Source organism: Coturnix japonica, chromosome 2, assembly GCF_054131305.1.
Source record: "Coturnix japonica strain WE chromosome 2, WE-NBRP24, whole genome shotgun sequence".
NCBI classification, from domain to species: Eukaryota; Metazoa; Chordata; class Aves; order Galliformes; family Phasianidae; genus Coturnix; species Coturnix japonica.
The window spans coordinates 61,866,523-61,888,087 of NC_140664.1; the positions used below are offsets into that span (position 1 = coordinate 61,866,523).

Sequence of the window (21,565 nt, forward strand, 5' to 3'; positions counted from 1 at the left end):
TCCCATCTTCCACTGCTGTCTAGTCTGCCACACACAGAACATCCTCAGAAGGGTAGTTATGAGGATATGATTGCTAAAGAGAGTTATTTGCCAAGGTAACTCCATAAATACATTGACACTGGCACCTCCAATTCCTACGAAAGGAACTGTTGATTTTACTTACTTTTAATGTACATCTGTGAGATATGACCCTACAGAGCCAATAGTGGAGACATAGAACCACAGAATAACTGAGGCTGGAAAAGACCTCCAAGATCATCAGTCCAATAATCAAACCACCACCACCAGGCCACTAACTATGTCTCTCAGTGCCACATCTACCCTCTTCTTGACAACTTCCAGGGACAGTGACTCCCTGGGCAGCCCATTCCAAAGCATTACCACTCTTTTTGAGAAGATTTTTTTTCCTAATTTCCAACATGAACTTCCTCTGGCACTACTTGAGGCCATTCCCTCTCATCCTATCACTGTCACCTGGTTGGAAAAAGCCAACCCCCGCCTCACTGCAACCTCCCTTCAGGTAGCTGTAGAGAGCAATGAGGTCTCCCCTGGGCCTCCTCTTCTCTAGAGTAAACAATCTCAGTTCCCTCAGTCACTCCTCATAAGACTTGTGCTCCAGAACCTTCATCATCTTCATTGAACTTTTTGGACACACTCCAGGGCCTAGAAACTGCTCCTCTTGATCTGTACCTGGAGATTACAGGTGAGATTACAAATACTGACAATCAAAAGAGATTTAAATTGGGACCAGAGAATGTACAAGAGCTAAGACTCCAGGTTCAGATTTCATGTTATATATTCACTGAGATCATCCTCTTCCCTACTTTTTGAACCCTAATTTCTTTAAGCTATTTTCTATTCTGTGAGCTAATTTCTGTTCTGTCTGGAAAACGGAATGTACATCATTAAGTTCTGAAGTAAAAGAGTTCAGTAGGCAGTTTTAGCAACATACAGAATTTGTAATTAGTATGCATACACTAAAGCTTCACCAAAACACTGAAATGTAACAGTAGCACCTGTCTCTATATTTTGATAATTTGCATACTAAAGGATCCCAAAGCAGTAACTAGCATGACAGACTGGGCATTAAGTGGTGTCTAAGAAGCCTTTAAGACAATTTAAAAGAGAAACACTAGAAACATTATACTACACTCAGGAATCAAGGACACATTTACCATGGAATTTTAAGTCTGTTATCTAAACCATTAAAAAATCAGATTTGATGCAATTAGTTGCAACTTGGGCTAATGCAACTTTAACTGGCCATATGGCACACACAGCTTATTGCACACCAGTTCTCTTAATTGCTTCAAAAAGGATTTTGTAATTATTAAGCTAATGCAGTTTAATTTCTGTAGCAAATGGCAGAAGCCGGCCGTGTGAATAAAACTTTTGAAATGGGGTCTCAGAATTTAGAGAATAAAGTGGACAGAGTTTGCTCAATATTACTAGCTTGCTTCTCAGTGCAGTTTCAATACCCAACAAAAGAGGCAGTGGTCACTTTTAAGATCACCCTGGTATTTATTCAGAATCACACTTGCTAGCATAGTCAAAGATGTTCCTGCAGAACATGAATACTGCATGAAGCATATTGTGTGAGAAGACCTAAGTGGAAGAAATTCAGACAATTGTTTTATAGTTCTCCTATTTCTGTACAGGAGTTCTAAGATGGGAAGAGCCCAGTATCAGTTTGAGTGCCGTTGCTGTTGACGTGGTCTATTAGAAAACATTCACGTTGGTAGAGTGAGCTCTAAGTACTGGTATTAATTCTGTCATTCTGATCTCTGGAGTCTATGCCATGCCTCTTAAAAGAAGTATTTGATCCTTAACAGGACAAGCTTTAGGACTGGATTCAAGAGGAACTGTATTCCACCCATCCATCTCTTGCACACATACACTAGTGGAAGTTCTATTTCTTTTGGGGACCATCAGGATCCCCTGCTAATGAGCAGTTAACTTTGTGCTCTAATAAGTTATCATGTGGTGTGACTGCTGGGAAAATGCTGTTTGAAAAGGTCTATGGAAAAAAGCCACACGATAGTTTTCTATGGGTTTTGTGATTTGGGCTTTAAGAACAAAAGACGTTTACTCTTCAGAAAGAAGCAAGCTAGGACCGTCATTAATTATGCTTTTCTGACTTACCTTTTGGTCTTGTTCTAAGCTGCTTGACTAAAAAGATTAACTACTATGAGGTAGAATTTATTTTGTATGGTCAGAAGTCCATTTGATTTCCCCCTGAAAAGGGAGTATGCACTTCCTTTTAATAAATCACTAGAGATTTGTACTCAACGCCTTACCTGCAAGGGATTTGGTGAAGTAAGAGGAGATGGAAGGCCATGTCCTGGTGACTGGCTTGGTTTCTGAGGGGAACTGGAGGACTGTGGGACTGAAGGCTGCTGACTCTGGCTCTGGGGCTGTGTTTGGTTCTGCTGTGGAGGCGCTGATGGCTGTGGCTGTGGCTGCTGGGTCTGCTGAGGTGGCTGTGGAGTCTGTGTCTGTTGAGTCTGTTGCTGCTGCTGCTGGCTTTGCTGCTGCTGCTGCTGCCCTTGCTGCTGCTGCTGCTGCTGTTGATGTTGGAGCTGCTGAAGATGCTGAAGCTGTTGAAGCTGTGAGTTCAGGGATGAGGTAGCTGTGAATTGAAGAAAGAGGAGTTATGTAGGTTTCAGCATTACCTATCATGTTAAAGACATCCTGGATTAAGTTCTGGTTCTATATTATACTGTGGAGCAAGCTGCCCACTAAGGTCAGCTGGCCTCAGACTTCAGGTTGTGGCAACAAATCAATGAATACATTCCCATCAATAAATGCCGTGGTTCTGTGCTGAGATGGGCTTCTGTGGAGACAATGAAAGCTAACCTCCAGTGGGGCTACAGCTCTGTACACTGTGAAGGCCTCCAAGTTGAGTGGCAGTCTTAGCTCAGACAATGTTACAACTGAAGCCAGTGGGAACTCTTCCTGACCAAAGAAGAGTCTGAGGACATCACTGTACATATTGTGGCAAGCACTCATAACATGAACTGGTGCTATTACACAGAGCAGGATAAAGTCATAGCTGTAAAATAAAAAGTGCTCTGTAAAGAGCTCTTTAACATCTATATGCAAAAGGAATAAAAAAATAAAACATTCTACAGTTAATTTTTTGGTAAAATACATAGGTAGAAAAAATATTCAATAAAATGCATGTCTCTGAAATTACAGCTGTTGTGACCCTGGTGACCATTAACTTAAAAACACACATGATAGCCCATGCAAAATAAATCAACCTGGAGAAAGCATAGACTCCATTAATTCCTCCAGCAGAATTCAGAACCAAAGGCCCTAAAGTCAAAGGGGTGGCAAGTAAAAGTATGATCTTAAGGCATATGAGAACAAAGAAAGGAGGTGTGTATACCAGAAAGCAATTGCATAGACAAATATTAACCATACCACGAAGCACCTAGGATGATATAGAATGCTCTTCACCAATTCCATCTGTAGATATGTACACAGAGATGGAAGAAGAACCCCAATTCCCATGAGAAAAAAAATCGATTAGAACCAGCTCTTTAACTTGTGAAGGCTACCTCCTCACCTGTGGTGGCTTACCTGTCTGGACAAATCATTGACACCAGGAAAGAAGACTTCAAATACAACATGTTCCTACTGCTTCCATTGAGAAATTAATGCAATGAGTGGTGTAGTTTATAATTTATGTGGCTCACAGAAAGGAACAAAAGGTCATTTTATATCAAATGTGCGCTACTGGGAAGAATAAGTCTTCTTCATAGAAAATTAAGATATAGTAATTTATTTATTTATCTTTCTGTGCTGCAATAGTCCTCAAACCCTCTTCTACTATATAGCACTCTTATAGGCCATGGCTTGGAAAAATGGATTTGAAAGAATACCCTACATCGCATAGTGCATTGAGTTATGTAGTAAGGGACAGGAAAAAGAATTCAAGGTGCAGAGGAAGACATCTATAGAGATATTTTTGGAATACAGAACATATCTTCCTTCTCAAGGTATGTTTTTCACCTAGAATTTGGAAAATATGGCTATTAAAGTGATGCTAAAAGTATCAATCTAGCATAACATGAAGAGAAGATGGAGGGATCACTGTATTTTGATAACATAAATCAGCAAAAACAGGACTGCGCTAAATTTCTACCAAAGATCATATGATTGAACTTAGAGTATACAAAAAATATCTGTTGATACAATGCTAATGGTAAAAGAATAACTCCCTGGATCTGGTAAAATGGTGACATGCAAGGAGCCCAAAATATAAAAGAAATGAAGTAGCTTGAAAAATTAAATCAAATGAAGTGGTTACCAAAAAATATAACTTTATTCTGTTATATATTTGCATATGCCTCAAAGGAATCAGAAAAGTAATAATAAATAATATTACTGATGTTTCCCACCGAGCATACAATTTTTTTTTCAGAATTCATTCATTTCAATATTTCTAAGCAGGGCTATTAGTTGCCTTTCAAGTGAGAAGCTGTGGAGTCTAGAGCATAGACACAGACATAATGGTCTATATATGATTAGCACTGGACAAAAACCCACACTTTGTGAAATGTTGTTTTACTGAGTGTATGAATCTGCCTAAGAAAGAAATTGCTTATACATATAATTGCTTATACATAATGCTTATACATAATGGCATTTACTTGACAGAATGGTTATGCTAACAGTAGGATTTGGTTTCACTAACAAGTTGTGCTTTGGTCAGCTGTTGAACTGTTTTCTTTAAAATTAAATCCTTGAAGAATCATCATTCTTGACAAGGTCAGTACTCTGTTTAATGTAAATTTTGATCTTCGTGTTCTTTCTTCTGCCAGCCCATATAACAGGGCACATAATCCAGATGGAAGAAAAAGAGAAAAAACCACCTCAACACCCCTTTCTTATCCAAACCTTTACATGTTCAGGTCCTACTGAACTTTTACACAATTTAACTGGTGCTGAACAGCCATTGCCAGCATACTTCTGTGCATTAAAATTTGAGCAGATACAATCACTCACACACATCCAATGAATTAAGAGGGTATAAAGATGAAAATGTCAAGTTTGGCACGTCCAGAACTCACAGATGATGACTCAGTGTGGAGATTTTCTTCATTCCTTATCTGGGGGTAGAAAAACTTTGGATTCAGTATTGCTGTATACTTTACTGTTGGCCACTGAAGGAATATCAGTGTCTCTACTATTCACTTTTTGTGCTGGTGTGGAAGATGGTCCCTTGAGGAAAATTGTGGTGATGGAGAAAAAAAGTTACTTCATGGAGAAATTTTCCAGATCATTTCCAGCAACTGCATAAAATTATTCAAATAAATTCTTCTGTTTTCATATAATTCCTTTAGAAAGCCTCTTTGAAGACATGCATTGAAGTGGCTTTGCGAGGCACAATTATTTAGCATGCTGTAGCTAAACAATCAGAAAGGGAACTGGAAGAACTGTTATATCAGACAAAGGGTTTCCTAAAGGCACACAGTAAGTGCACTGTAAGAGGGATTTTAGGGCTCTGGATCCTGCCTTCACTCCAGTGTTCGTACTGCCTGATTGCACTGCCTCTCACAATGTATATACCATCCACTGCAGAGGTTGTGTCACATTATTGTTTGTAATCAAATCCAATCCAGCTCCCAGAGCTTGCTTGCATACCTCATCCATTATAAATCGTATACCTGTCTAGCATTTGTCACTTCTGCAGAGCTTACAGACTGATGGAATTTCAGGTGGTACAACAGTGCTATGTCTGCATGTATAAAAGATAACATACACTGCCTACCTACCACTCAGGAATCTTTTTATGATTTACTGGCTAACAGCTGGGTAAAACTTTGACATCTTTAAGTGACGAGTGCACACTTCTTTTCAGAATTGTATTCAAGATTAAAAAAAAAAAAAAAGAAAAAAAATACAGAAAAAAAACCCAAAAAACAGAATAAGCAGTCTTTCCTATGGCTAAAAAGTAACATAAAATGAATAACTTTAAAAAGGAGATAATTAACTAATAATGCATACAAGCTACCAAAAATATATATATATGTATATAAATATATCCACAAAAGCTGAGTGATAGTACATCTTTCTTTAACAAAAGTACATGTTGTATCTATAATAAATGTCCGACAAGCTGCTAAGAAAAACTTCTTATGAGGACATGAGTGGTTTTCAAACTTAAATTTTACTGTAATTTCTTGGTTTTAATTTCTGCAGTGCCACAGCAGGCTTCCCAAAGGGATCATCCTACATTTTATGATCCTACTTTAAGCAGATTATGCTTAACAAGAATATCAAAGTGTTTATATTAAAGTAAGAGATATGAAGGTATGATGTAGAAATGGATGGTCAAGAGTCACTAAAAACAAAATTTCTGATCTCCAGGGTCACCTGCTTCAGTACTTGTCATGGACCTTAGACCACTTTAAGGACTTAGAGATCATTATGGTCCACAGAGCACATTCCTTGAGTTCCTTTTGAGAATCGAATAAGTACAGTGCTGCTTTGCATTTATGAAATTTGCACAAAATATGTTCTTTCTGTGATCTTATATCTTCTTTTCCTCTGTTTATTAACTACACAGGAAACTACGGTGAAGCTAAAACAAACATCTGTCAAGCAGAATGGTGCAATGGGAAGAAGTCAACTCTAATGCAACTGTACTCAAAGCAGCAGTGTCACTTTGTGAAACATTCTGATCCATGACAGGGATAACGATTGAATAATTTGCTTAGTAGAAAACCTGAAAAGGCTCTGCCTTCAAATCCCAATCCTGGTTATATTCACTGAAAGTAGTATTAACTGCCTGCTGCCTCTGGCTAATGTATTATTGTATAAGCATGGCAATGGCTCTGGTTATATTTTAAATTAAAAAAATGCATTTTAACATTCAATCACATTTCAGAAAAAAAGGAAGGAATACAAGTAAGCCCACAAATGTTTACATAATGAAATCAGTGTAAAAATTATAACGCTTTTTTCACATCTCATTCATAATATAAACTGAGATTCTAAAGACCCTGACAGTGCTTGCCAGAATATCAAATTAATGCCCAGAGATTCAATTTGTATCTAGAATCTGCTCTTGTGGATAAACTTCACATAATGTCTGATTTATTTTATTAATGCTTTGTGTTTGTTTTTGTGTAAAGAAGAAGAGGGGATAGGAAGAATATGAAGCAATTTTAGCCTACAAAGGATTGTGTTACTCTATCCTCTATCTTCCTATTTACATAATTGCATAGATGTTCTTCAGTGCCTTGATTTAATGCACAATGGACTAAAAAGGAGAAAAACATACATTAAAACTTCTCCAATTTGACTGAGCACAGAATTTGACTCTTGCAATTTCAAGAGCCTAATGCTTTTTCCACTTTCCCAGCAATGGAGAACGGATTTGCATTGCCTCAAACTAAACAATGTAACTAACTTAAGAATCTGGGCTTGTGTTTGAACTGACATGGCCTGCTTTTCTTTTCCACCCTATTGTTTCTCTTCTAATGAGGAATGTGCCTTTCTTTGAAACAGATTTCTGAAGACTACACATGCTGAACAGCCTAGTGCAAGTCTGTGTCTATACTCTCTCCCTCTCGAGTAATAAGGGGTAGGTTAGCCAAATGACCAATGTGGTTTCTGCATATGTTTGAACATTCTTTTAAGTGCAAAATATGAGTTGTTTTAAACAATTTAGCATCTTCTTTGTGGAATAGAAAAAGAAAAAAGAAAAAAAAAAAGGAAAAGTTGGATTCGTGACTGAAGAGATTAGTAATGGGATATACAGAGCACATTATTTCTGAATCACTGGTTCAAATCTAGTCTAGGTCAATACAAGGAACAAAAGTCACTGCACTTTAACAGCGCTTTTGAGTGTTTTCTAACTTATAGAAGATGTATTAGATATATCAGAATTATAGAAGATGTATTCTCACACAGATACACACAGAAAGCCTGCACTGTAAACAGTCTGCCACACAGTCAAGCTAACAAATAGATGAACTCCAAATACCTATTAGGAAGATCATTAAGACTATGGTGGCACCAATTGATAGCTTTATTTGCATTTTGAGCTGAGAGACTGAGGATGGAAAGAGTAAGGAGACCACAACATCTTCTCTTTCCTAAATGTGATTCCTCAGCATTACAAATGCAGAACCCATACGGTATTATGCACTGGCAATGTTCTTCTGAACCAATTCTGCAGATAAACAGAGGGCTTTACTCTCTACTCTTCTCATATCCAGTATCCCTCACAAGCACTAAATTCACTTTAAAGAATATAAGCAATAAAAAGGAAGCATTAAGAAGCAAAGCATCATAATTTATCAGGTGTGATGTCTCCACATTTTGATGAATACTGGAACTTCCCTGAAAAATGATTCAGTGCATTAAATAAATCTGGCATTTATTTATTTATTTATTTATTTTCCTCCACCAAACTTTAAAATGTACAGTCCCCTAAAATCTGAAGAAGAATGAGCTTTTGTTCTAGGTAGGGATCTTGACTAAGCATCAGGGCAAGAATATTTGGAATAATTCCCATTTTGAGATAATCTAGGAGCAATTCCTCTAGTTTATGACAATACTTTGTGAGTAAAGTTCCCTGAGTGTGCTGTAAAAATTGTCTTAACCTATTTAAAATGCCCAAAGGCAAGAATAAGCTGGAGAAATTAGACTTTAATAAGCCATTTGCTTCCTCAGCTCAAATGGGACCTTGGGCCCCATATTGTACAGATGGCTGAAACACTAACTGGAATCAGAGTATCATCAAGACACAGGAGACCAATCAGAGAATCTTCCTGGGACTTTCATATAAAAATGGACAATTAAAAACCCACCATAGCACTGTCTGAGGGTAACATAAGTGTCTGAATGCCAAAGTTATTCAAGTAATATCTAGATATGGAAATCTCCCACTTTTATTTTATTTTATTTTATTATTATTAGCAAAAACATAGCACCCGTAACTCAAAGAGCAGGAGTCCTAGCATCAAGTTCTTATGCCAAATAAAAACAGTTTTTTACCTACAGGGAGCAGGACTTGCCCCATATTGCCTAACATAATAGTGTATAGATGGAAACTGAGTGTTACATTATTCCTACAGGTTAGATCTCCAGACCATACTGGACACACAGGAATGTTCCCATAGACCAGAATGAAAGATAACTTCCCATTTCTTGAGGAAATCACAGTATCACAGTCTCGTGCGGGTTGGAAGGGACCTTAGAGATCATTGAGTCCAGCCCCCAGGATTCGAGCCTCTGTGTAGCAGAGCGGCACTTCTACCACTTGCGCCATAGGGGGGATTTGAACCCCGGGCCTCTGGTGTTGCAAAGTGGCGTTCTTAACCACTGCGCAACTGGAGGCACATACAAATATGTGTAGAACTCCTTTGAAGGAAACTAACTGACAGAGGGAAAAATTATCATCTAAAGGCCAGTACAGTTCAATATAAGATTTCACAACCAGAGGTCTGTGACAGGAAAAGATGAATGTCAAAAATAAATTAAGTTGAAAACAACAATGCTGACTCAGAAAGCAATGACCATGACTCATACTGAAAATACAAAGCTTGCTGGGCACTCTGTGCTTGTACAACCTTTGATAACAGGAATTGCATCTTCTTCTTTTCTTTTTTCTTGTCTGATTAGAGTGTTTTAACATTGGTGGGAACTGTACATTCCATGGCACTTAAGCAGATCAGGTGGTTGATGTGCCTTGGCCAACAATGCTTGTAGTGAAAGCAGTGCAGTGACATATGGCCCCAGGAAGAGACTGAGCAGAATTTCGTCCTGCACTTCAGAATCCCTAGTCCATTGGGTACCTGCCATTCATGTTGGCAAGCTGTTTTGGGGCTCGAGGGCACTGTCTTGTCAAGTGGAACTTGTTGAAGGCCTGATGCCTTCAAAGGATGATTTTGCATTCCTTCTGGTAATAGATCTGCAAGTGCTTGTTCTATAATTGTTTATGGCAAGTGACTCTTCTGACAAATATTTATCCAGGTATAGATGCAGCTCAGGTGCTTTGAAGATCAGAAATCATTAGAAGAATATTCAAAGAGTCTGTAGAGTGAGCCATGTTTCCTTAACTAAAACTGAAGTTACTGTAAGCGGAACACACTGAGAGTTCTGTGCATGAAGCTTTTGTTTGCTTGTTTGTGTTGTTTTGTTTTGTGTTTTTAAGCAACACAACCAAATAGTGAATCAAAGTGTTTGTGGTTTAAAAGGCAAGCCTTGATGCTGAGCAGGTGGAAGTATCCTGTAAGGACAGTATCCTGACAAGGACAATATCACTTCCCCTTAACCTCATCTGGAGCAGAGGGTCCTGTGTCCATCACGTGGCTTAGTATGACAGGTTCTTTCATCTGTCAGGCTCTTACTATATCTGTCTTTCTATCATTTTCCACCTTCTGTCCAATCTGAAGGCAGGGATACCGATACAACTCAATTTTGTATAAGCAATTCAATTCTTCAGGCAGCTGCAAATTCTGTACCCAGTATGAAAACTCCTGAATGGCAGTGAGAAAAGGCCATGGGCTGACTCAGAAAAGAGCAACGTGTACATTTTCAGGAGAAAAGGAGAAAATGCAGCTTAGACTAGTCCCTTCCTTTACAATCAATAAAATGACCAAATTCAAGTTTGAGAACCAAGAAAAAAAAATGTATCCTGCCTTGCTGTGGGGCTGTGCCAATACTCATCTGGAGCAGTGACTGGAGGCTTTAACTTTATTAACAATGGCCCCGTGGTACTCATTATAGCCCAGAACTTCCCCTGTCTTTGGAAAAATTAAAAGTGGAGTCAACAAGGCGAAAAAAGTGCGGAATGGGACAAAGATCTTGAAAGGGCTACAATGCTCTCAGTCCCTACTGAACTTTGAGGGAGTGAAAGCCACTCCCAATCAGTGGGAACACATGCACAGTACCATGTTGAGCACGGTACACTTCATCAGTCACTGAAAAATATAAACTGAGTTAAAAACGTACTTTAAATGACACAAGATGTTACTTAATAACTGTGGTGAAAAAGCAATCTTGAGCACAGGTCACGGGGTAAGTGAGGAGTTGCTGTGCCAGGTGCTGTAACCTCAGTATGTGAGCAGAAGACGGAGGTGTTCTTTTTTCAGATAAGGGACCAATGCACAGAGAGACTAAGCAACTTATTCCGCAAGAGAAATTGTAAAAGAGCTGGGAATCAAACTGATTTGGTAATCAGTCACGCCACAAGCCATTCCCGAAGTCATGTGCCACTAAACAATGTGTGTTATGCCTTCCTGCTGTTGGTTCACAGAATTTCTATTTTACTGTTCTTAAGAATCTTTCATGATTTTTATTATTTTTCACACATAGTTAAGAATGGCTTTATTTACTTGTGTGTCTTTCAAAACAGGCCACAAGACAAGTAGCTGTTTCCTTTTTGTAAGCTTTGAACTAACTACAGGTCAATTTAAGCAATCTACTATGTCTCTCCCAGTCTATTTATTTTACTTGCAGGAAGATTAAAAACAATTTTAGACAGTAGATGACCAGTGGTTCTGGATTCTGCTTCTGGTTGTCTGCTACAGATGGCCGGACTGTTAATTTGCAGTAAAATGAGAGAGGCTGCATACCAGATTTCTCTCCAGCCCCCATGGCTCATCAGCCAAACATGCTGCAGTTTCAGGTTCTGATCCTGACTCTGCTGAGCACCTCCTCAAAGCAACAGCAAATTAGCTGCTCTCTGAGTTCTCATGTGATTCTGCCTACCTACATTTCCTGCTCCACACTGAAGGAAACAACTCAGTTATTCGCATAGATCAACTTTTCATTGGTAGAAAATTGGGATGGGGGATTTAGGGTGAAGATTTTATGGTTGTTCTTCACTCACTGGCTATGAAATCAGTGACACTTTTATGTTAGGATGAAGCTCCACTCATAACTGAACAGGAGGGCTGGAGAGTCCAGCAAACAGTTGCAATGTTCTGCCACTCACTGCATGATGCACTTCAACAGTTTCTAAAGCACACCAGGAGCCCAGATGATGTTGGATATTTCAGACATTTTAGTACACTGAAGAAAGTGAATAGCAGGCCTTTGAATGACTAAATCTTTACTTAATAAACTGCATTTTACAAGTTAATTGCTTTTAATTCAAAAGGGATAAACAACAATTAACAAAAGAACTCTCACTTAAATAGTGCATTTACTCACCTGTATACCAGTTCTAGAAAGGGAACAAATACTGAAGGTTTTTGTACAATTGAGCAAAAATCTAACAAAAAGTCACTCAGTTTGTGTCCACATACTCAGTTAAAACATTACTCTGTTGTCCCTCTAATGAACTAAGTAATTACTCATTAGCCCTATCAATTGAAATTCTTACTTTTTGAGTCCACAGAATGGAAGAAAAGTGGAATTTGGTTCTCAATAAATAATTCTAAAAAAAGTCTCACGTGAAGCTAAACTTAGCTAAACTTAGTCTTCATAAGGCATTATTTGCCTCAGCTTTGATATTCAGGGTAATGGAATGTCATTTTAAACAAGGGTGTACATGCCATCAGCTGCATATGCTTACCTGAGTGATGTTACAGAGCATTGTACTCATTGTTTGCCACCTCTGAGTTCCTTGCTCTTTTAAATAAATTTAGAAAGATATTAATGTAAATAAAAGATAATGCTTACTAATGCACAAAGACAATTATAAACATCAAATACACTTACTGTTAATGTTATTATTTTTAGGATTACAATAAAGTTTTGCAGAAATTTCTCTAAAGATACAGAAAATGTACTGGTGGCACAAGTGGTAGGAATGCCGCATTGCAACACCGGAGGCCCTGGGTTCGAATCCCCCCTGTGGCGCAAGTGGTAGAAGTGCCGCTCTGCTACACGGAGGCTCGAATCCCGGGGGGTTGGACTCGATGATCTCTAAGGTCCCTTCCTACCCGCACGAGACAATGATACTATGATACTATGAAAATTGAAGAGAGGATGCATTTCAGCAGGTCTGTTTTTAATTCTTCTAGAAAGAATTATTATCATTGGCAGTGATTATGTGAATTTTTCACAGAACAATTATCTTTTTCTCTTAAATTTTTCTGTTATATGCAACCTTTTCACAAAGCAATGCAAAACATTAACTTTTATCTGAAGAGAACTGAGAAAATGTGGATAATGTACATATTAGTCACCATGAGAAATTTTTCACTGTGTAGTCATGGATAATATTTGGTCAAGGAGGAGAGCAAGGGAGTTTAGAAGTCCCTTTTCTTCTGAAATTGGTCGATTTTTCATCTTCCTAAGGAAGCCCACTGAGAAGTACAAATGAAAAACACTGCACAAATGCTGGGCAAACACTGTTACTAGTTTTACCATGCTAACTTTGATGTCAATTAAATAGAGGTGAGTTTGTTCCAAAATAATATATTTAAATGATAAGCTTGGATCATTCAGCAGTACAAAATAAAGAAGCACATGTCAGTGCTGACTCAAGATCAAAATTTTTGCTCAAATTGACTTCTGATTAAAAAAGTTAATGGAATAAATGCTTCTTAAATGGGACCAACTATCTATCATGGCAAACCTAAAAACAAAATTCAGCACAGTGAGTGCACACGGAAATCTGAAACCACTACTTTACGTCTGTTTTTCCAAGTTTTAACTAAGTAGATGCAAAAACTGTTCCTTTCATTTTCAGTGCCAGGTATTTTGTCTTTACTCTGTTGATTTTAATAACTCGTTCAGAAGCTTGGAAATAAATGTTTCTTCCATCATCAATTTTAAACCTTTCCATTTGCCAACTATGGATGCCTTTTCTACTGTGTGTTTTCAATGAAGCTGAAATTAATATGGTTCACTTTGATTTTCCATCCAAGCACCAGGGAGCATGGGGCAAGCTATGCTTTCATCTCTATCCTTGAGACAGAGCCAGGTCCAGCATCACATTATCCCCCAAACACTCTTTTCTCCCCTACTCTCCCACAGTCTTTAAAATAAGGCTTTTTTGGGACTTATGTTTGTCTAAAAACTACCTGGAAATACCAGCTCTACAGGGGGCCTCCAATATTCTGCAGGGGAAGGCAGTTCCTATGTCTTTCATGTCCAGTAGCTCAACTGCTGTTCTTCCTGTACAGAGACCTCACTTTGACTGAATATGGCCCCAATAGTCTCTTTTTCCTACCATCTGTGAACATTTACTTCTTTATAGCTTATGGAACAATGATGGCAGTCCAGAAATCTTAGCCTTTGAATCTTAGACTTAGCCGAAGAAATAACCATTTTTGCTAAACAATATGTTCAGAAAGCCTTACTGATGTGACAGTGAACAAAAAGAGTATTGTAAATTCCCACATTTAATTTTTCAAGAATACTTAGGGAATTCTTTTTCCTTTTTTGTTTTTTTTCCCCAATAGCTACTCAGTCATTAGAACTGATGAGAACTGCATAAGAAAAAAACAAAACAGGTATGAAGATGAGATCTATCTATCTAAAGAAGGCAAATCTTCTTTAAGTAATCCTCCAGTGCAACATACTTCACTGTCAGGTTTGCAGCAAACACTACTGGCCATTTTATTTATTTGGATTTTGGAATACATGGATTTCCAATTCATAAAGGAAAATACTCACTTTAGTGCTTTGCACTTGGAAATAAAGAGAGGAAGCCAAAAGCATGAGACCTCTTATGTCTGTAAATCAAATGGCCCATGGACTAGTACAGAAAAGATCAGAAGTTTTGTCCATCTCAATTTTTTAAAGTGGAAGTATTCTTAAATAAATTAACTCTAATATCCCTTAATCAGCTTGCACAGTGAAATTCTTACGATCATATTGCTAGAAGCACTGCTGATTTAATTTACGCTGCAGTGATTTCAAGAGTTGATCCGTTCAAGAGTTGACAGTATATCCACAAAACAGATAAGCCCTTAGATCCACACACAATTCTCTCAATTCCTTCAGCTGTATCTGAAGGTAGTCTTTTTCAGAGATACTGACTGATGTCTACTGTCTGGATCTGCCTTGCAGACCCACATCTCACTCAGGTGAGAGGGTTTGGTTTATCCCATGCCATGAGAGCAATCAAAAGAAATAGTCCTGAAGGGATCACGGAAAAAATATGCCTTATGAGTATGGTTATGAGTACACAGCCCATACCACAAAGCTGCTTTCTCTGCACTGAGATGCAGAAGATTGCCTTTGGCTTACATACTGATTTGAAACTTTAATCTCCCCACAGAAAACTTTAATCAGAAACCATTTTCATAATTTGTAAACACTGCCAACTGTTTGATTTCAGGAGGTTCAAATGATCAAGGCTTCTGCTGGAAAATGAAATAAATAATAATCAAACAATCAGACAAAGAAAGTAGTAATAAATAATTAAACATCCTGTACTGACAAATACTATCCCCACCTGTATGCTGTGCTTTTCCTGCGATTTTCCTAATTGGAGAAAAACCCATCATCCTGCATATGAAAATAAGTCACATCAGAAATGGAGGTAGGACTGATTTTATTACAGATGAAGAATAGAGTGTGGGAATCTATTTCCTATTCCTGAACCTGTTGTGCCTGTGTAACACTGGGCATGGCAGTTAATCTCTCTGCCTCACTTTCTCATTTCATAAGAGAAAAGGATGGACAAAAACTTTAACTTTCCTCACCACAGGAAGCTAAATTTGTGAAGTACAGCAATAGCAATGTGTGTTAAGATCCCCACAATGAAGGGGTTAAAGATACATAAAGTTTTATTTCCACGTAGAAAAGACTGGTACAGAGACAGGTAGCACAACCTTCTATATTGTGCTAATGAGATACAGGTGGTTTGAAAGCACCCATTTATTTCCTTTCCCTACTTTTTGATAATGTCTGAGTAATGCTTTTATTTCCACCAGCTTGTAAGACTTTTTGAGATTTTGAGTAATAAGGAAGTCTTTTAAGACAAACTCTCAGCACAGGCACATTTTAAGGCACTTGTCTAATGCTGGGTTTAAAGGATTCCTAAGAATGAAAAGCAGTCCCAGACTATGGGGAAGACTGGTACTTACAGTTATTGCACACCACTGTAAACACCTCTATCATCTTGTGAGACATGCTGATAGAGTCAGCTAAACTATACTAGCTAATGATAACAACAATAAAAAAATCCATGAGAAAACTTCACCAACACCACAACACAGGTAATAAGTGATTCCTCCAATGTAGTCAGCAAAGCTAAAGAAAGAGGAAGATGATAAAAGAAAATGAGGAAAGGAAAACAAATTCAAGGGCAATAATGATAGACCCCCAGCATAATTGCTATGTGAATAGGCTGAAGATAACTACATCCTGCCACTGTGATGGTTCATAAGTTCTGTCACCTTGCTAAAGAGTTTGAAGCCTACTGACCTCACTTCCCCTGTAAATACAACTGCACTGCTCTGTACATAGGCTTTCATTTCACTTATGAAATTAGAACCATTACGTGAGCCTCTTTCCTCCCTGCACCAGTGTTTATTACCTCCCAAATTACAGAAGGATACGTAGCAAAAGGAAATTCCTCTCCCTCTCCTGTTCAACAGCCCTCTCTTTCCCTTTGCCTAACCCCTTGTAAAATAATTATCAGGCCCTCAGGAGTAGCAATGCAAAAGAGTGCTCATTTTCCTTTCTGAGTATGTTAGATATAATAACTACAATAAACCAAGAACTGACTAGATTTTATGATCTTCCTGGATAGGAGAGACACCTATACATGCATGAAGAACCATACTGTATAAAGCTTATGCAGGCAGTATTCAGTCATGAAGATAACATTCAGTCATGTTATCCATGTAAAATATATTGAGTGGGTCAGAGGGCAGAGGAGACAGCAGTGAGAAGAGGTGTTGTGGAGATACTCCCCATGCACAAAGCCTACATAGGCTGTATACTCAGCAGCTCTCTGTATTTCTTCTCAAAATAGGAGAAAACAGTAACTTCTTTTAGCTTATATTTCTGAAGAGCAAAATATTCAAAGGCAGCTGGGACCAGACCTGGGTGGGCCAGGCCATAAGCTGGACCATGAATACCTAAGAGAAAGGCAGGCCTGGGATTTGTCCCACTGGTTTTTGTACTTTGTCTTCCTAATCTAAAATGACACAAGATAAATCAGAGTTATTCCTTCATAACATATGACAGGGAAAAAATATGTTATTGGTAAAAGAAAAAACAACACAACACAGTACAGTATGCTAGTCTATCAGTTGCTACCATTTCAAGTTTTCACTCAGGTAAGTGTGTACCAAAGATGTACCTTTCTTACAAAATGCAACTTAAAGTCATGATCAACCATTGTTTCCTTTATCTATGATATTATTTTTCTTTCGGTCACTGAGCCACCAAAGACCCCTCCTTTTCCCCTAGACCTCTTGATTATAAAAGCTAGAAGATAGAGGATTACCATGAGGATGGCTAGTCTTAGTTTTAGTATCTCAAGACATAATGCTGCAAATTTAAATATATGAATGACTATAGCCAAGGAGGACAGCTTGACAAACCCCTCTCTGAATTTCAGAGTAATTAAAGCTGGGTCATTTTCATCATAACTTTTAAACTAAAGGGAAAATGTGTCCTTTACCTTCTTACTTTTAGAGGTTTTTGTCTTGTGGATCTGATTTTCACTTCTCTTGACAATTGAGCTACTAGCTATGATTGGTACTTGATTTGTCACCCTTAACAGATAACGCAGGAGATGTCTGCTGTCTGGACTTACTGCTCTTTCTAAAAATGAGGGTATGCAACTCGTTAATAGTGTACATAGCAATGGAATTTGAAATAAAACAGTAAAAACACAATCAAAATACCATGACAATTCTGAAAATCCCTATTTCTCTGTGTGTGTGTCATAGTCCCTGCATAGGATTGTATTTCACCTTTACTGTGTTGGTTTTTGCATTAGCCAAGGGTAGCCAGTATTGAAAAATTCCATTCTTTTTAATGTTACACCCGAGGGCAGCAGGGACCCACTGTGAGTTTTTGGCCAGCCTCAAGCTGTTTTACTCTCAGCAGTCAGTATGTCACCCTTCAAAACGAAGGGTGCTCTTTGGTCTCCACCACCATGTGTCCCCCGAGCTCTGCACACCAGCAGCAGCTGCTCTACATGGCTCCTCGCTTTAGGGACAGAGCACTTAGCAGGAGGATACCAGGCTGCTGTTTATTTATGTGACCTTCCAAAGCCTCAAAGATAGGGCAGGCATTTATGAATAGCATGTATAAACTGTTTTATTGCTGTATTTCCTTTAACCTCACCCTGGCCTGATTGTCTGTTTCCTCTGTCTTTTTTCTCTCTTTGTCTCTTTTTTTAAAGACCACCTTCTGCTTTGTGTGGTCTTGCATTCAACACTCTTATTCTTGGACCACGCATTCAAAATAAATAAATGAATAAATAAATAAAAATAAAGGAGGAAGAAAAAAGGTAAAAAAAGAATAGTAAAAAACCAGAGTCAAATGTGAGTGGCACAGCTATAATTCTTTAGGAAGCAGCAGGTAAGATTGATTGTCAAGGGTCAAAAGGCTAGGTCAAATTCCCCTCATTCGTCAGCTGAATGTCATTTTTGTTTTCCCTGTCACCAGATAGCTTTAAAAAAATTGCAACTCCTTCCTCATTATCTGGGACTTGGCTCCTTTCCTGCCATCCAGTATTAATGAAACTGTGCTTCAAGCCTGGCCTTCATCTTTGAGGTTCTTCTTCATGTACTTCTTCTCTTTCTTAAGTACTACAGAGTGAGGACAATTTTAAAGATCATTTTCCTGCACAGAGAAGTTGGAAAATTGCTGCCATGGTGGGAATGATTTGAAAATATACATGCAATATAAATGTCTGAATGAGCAAAAATGTAATTAAATCATAGCAGGTCCAAAGCCTACACAGAGATGTAACTGAATAATGGATAAATCCATGAACCTCATAAGAAATTCTTAATTAAAAAAAAAAGATAATATATATATAAAAAAATAGCATGATACAATGTTTTGAAATCATGTAAGAGAGAAAAAATAAAATTCTGTTATAATTACAAGCTGTGTACTACAGGAATAATGCTAACACTGAAATTATCCATAGATTTATTGTGAATATGATATATATATATGTATATGCTTGATTCAGATAAAATATAGTCAATAATTTCCTTAAAAAGATTTAAACATCTAAATTAGCTGAAGTTAAATTACACCTCAGTGGTGAAATTTCGGCTGAACTGAAATGGGAAGCTATTTCAAGCCAGGAGTTGGTAATGTAAGGGATTCTTCTTCAAATGTAATAATTTTGTGTCAAATATAAATTCAGGTGCAATTAGCTTCTTGTGCACCTATGTAAAGTCAACACTGTGAGAAAGCACAAAGGATCTCAAGGTATATTAAACAAATGATTAAACTTCATCTAAAGCTTATCCCTATGAGTACTGCTTCTGCATTCAGAGGAACAGAACCTAGAATTCTTTGGTGACAGAATGAGAGGAATTACTAAATTCATTTCCATTAAACACACTGCTGTGCAGAGTGATTAAAGGATGTTGACTAATTGGCTTAATGCTTCTTGCTAGAAAAATGACATTTAAAAATATTTATAATAGCTCCTGAGCAAAAATAACCTGAAATCCTGGGCTAAATCTGTACAGAACAACATTTTTCTCCAGTCCAAGTTCTCTACACCAGTAAATGAGGTGATTTCATTGAGACTGTTTTCATGAACAGCATCTTACAGACAGAAAGTTCAAAACATTTTGCTCAAACAAATCAGTTTGAGCTAGTTCTCAGCAAAGATCAGAATAAATTACAATTCACAACAAAAAGTTCTGATTTCAAAATAATCGACTGGTAATCCACATAACTTGGAATAGCAATTTCAAGGCCTGGTTACTGCAGGAACGTGAGCTTTCCAACCATGTGTGGAAGATTATATGCATTAAAAATGTGTAGTATTCAGCCAACACAGTACTAGATCACAGAATTATTTTGAATAGAGAAAAGAGGTTCAAAGTCTAACAATAATAATTTAAACTTAATGGCACCTGGCTGTCCTGCAATATTTGACAGCAATGTTTGAGTTTATAACAGCCCAATTTGGGGAACTACTGATATATTTTTACTGGACTGAATTTTCAGGGTGTGAGAAATACAATGAACTTACAAAATGTTAGCTAAAACAACTCAGGTTTTACTAACTTTCAATTAAGATAATATTAGGGTAATTCCAGCACGAGAAAAGAAGCAAAAACATAGGGAACTGAAGAGAAAAAGCACTCTTCACACAAATCTAAGTTAAAGATCCTTTACTTTATACAAAGTTTACAGTGGCAACAAAATTAGAATCTTCAACTTCAAGGTGAAACAAAGACAGCAACAATAAAAATTCGAATAGAGGACTTGTGAGTTCGATGATATATACAATGATTTTCTCACCCAGATGTTGTGGACATAATCCTGCATGTGTGCCTTGGTTTAAAATATTATGTATGCCCCAACATAGACAGCAATATTCTAGGATCAGGCCAAGTGCACAGACAAAAGTAAATGGAGAACAGAGATGGGCAGAGTGGAGGAGGTACTCTTTTCATTACAGTAAATGGATGATGATGAGATCCCTGCACTAGACTTTGTTCAATGATATATATTAGGTGACATTTAGCTAAACAGTACAACAGTAGAAGTATGATACTGTGCTGAGATACACCACTACAGACTCATTTTACTTCTTTGAGCAAATTCTAATTTGTGGCAAACTGTTGTTAATCTGCAACTTCTTCCTTGACAAGCCACCTTTATCCAGCAGCTGCAGTTTCTAGGAATTTCATTGGTAGGTTTTTTGGTCACAACGACTGCACACATTAGCTGAGGAATCCAGAAGTCCTTCCCTATGAGAAAGGAGTGGGGACATGGAGAGGTCATATGGATATAAAAGAGGCACTTTTTAACTTAATAGTCCAGAAGTGACATAGGCTATCATATACTTCTCCCAAATGCAGTGAAACCTGAGGTTTCAGATCTTGAAGTGCCACACAGCTCCCCTCAATTAGATGAGGAACATTTATTAATTTTGTGGAAGCCAATAACAAAGATGAAATTGTTACTGAAGTAGAGTAGAGCATAGAATCATATCATAGAATTAAAGAATGGCTCAAGTTGGAGAGGACACTAAAGCCCATCTAGTATGAATCCCTGATATGGGTGGGGCAGCCAACCACTAGACCAGGCTGCCCAGATCCAACCTGGCCTTGATAACTTCCAAGGATGGGGCATCCACAACACCTCTAGGCAAACTGTTTCAAACAGATGACACATGAGCCTTCATGCCTTCTGAAAGTCAGCTAACCTATGACATTCTCCTCTTCTTCCATTGTATTCTGGACTGGACCTTTTGCTTTGCTCTTCTTAAAAAACAAATGAACAAACAAACAAACAAAACCTTTTTTGTTTCCTATTTGCTTACTTATCTTTTCTTCGTGTTCCTTTCATTCTGTGACTTTTCATGGTGCCCTGTATGGACTCTTAAACTGTATTTTTATAGCTGTCATTCCATGAAGCAGAAACATGTGAGTGAAAAGCAGTTGAATTCCTCCCAGTTTTTGCAACAGATGTTTGAAAG

At 37.9% G+C, this 21,565-nt stretch overlaps 1 protein-coding gene across 5 annotated transcripts in view; it reads right to left on the bottom strand.

Moving 5' to 3' along the window:
* Nucleotides 1–21,565, bottom strand: part of POU6F2 (POU class 6 homeobox 2) — a 298,117-nt gene that overhangs the window by 86,923 nt on the left and 189,629 nt on the right. For all 5 annotated transcript variants that reach the window (XM_015855018.3, XM_032442548.2, XM_015855019.3 and 2 more), the window contains exon 5: nt 2,298–2,629. In XM_015855018.3, the coding sequence (XP_015710504.2) occupies nt 2,298–2,629 (332 nt within the window). The remainder of the gene's footprint in view (nt 1–2,297; nt 2,630–21,565) is intronic.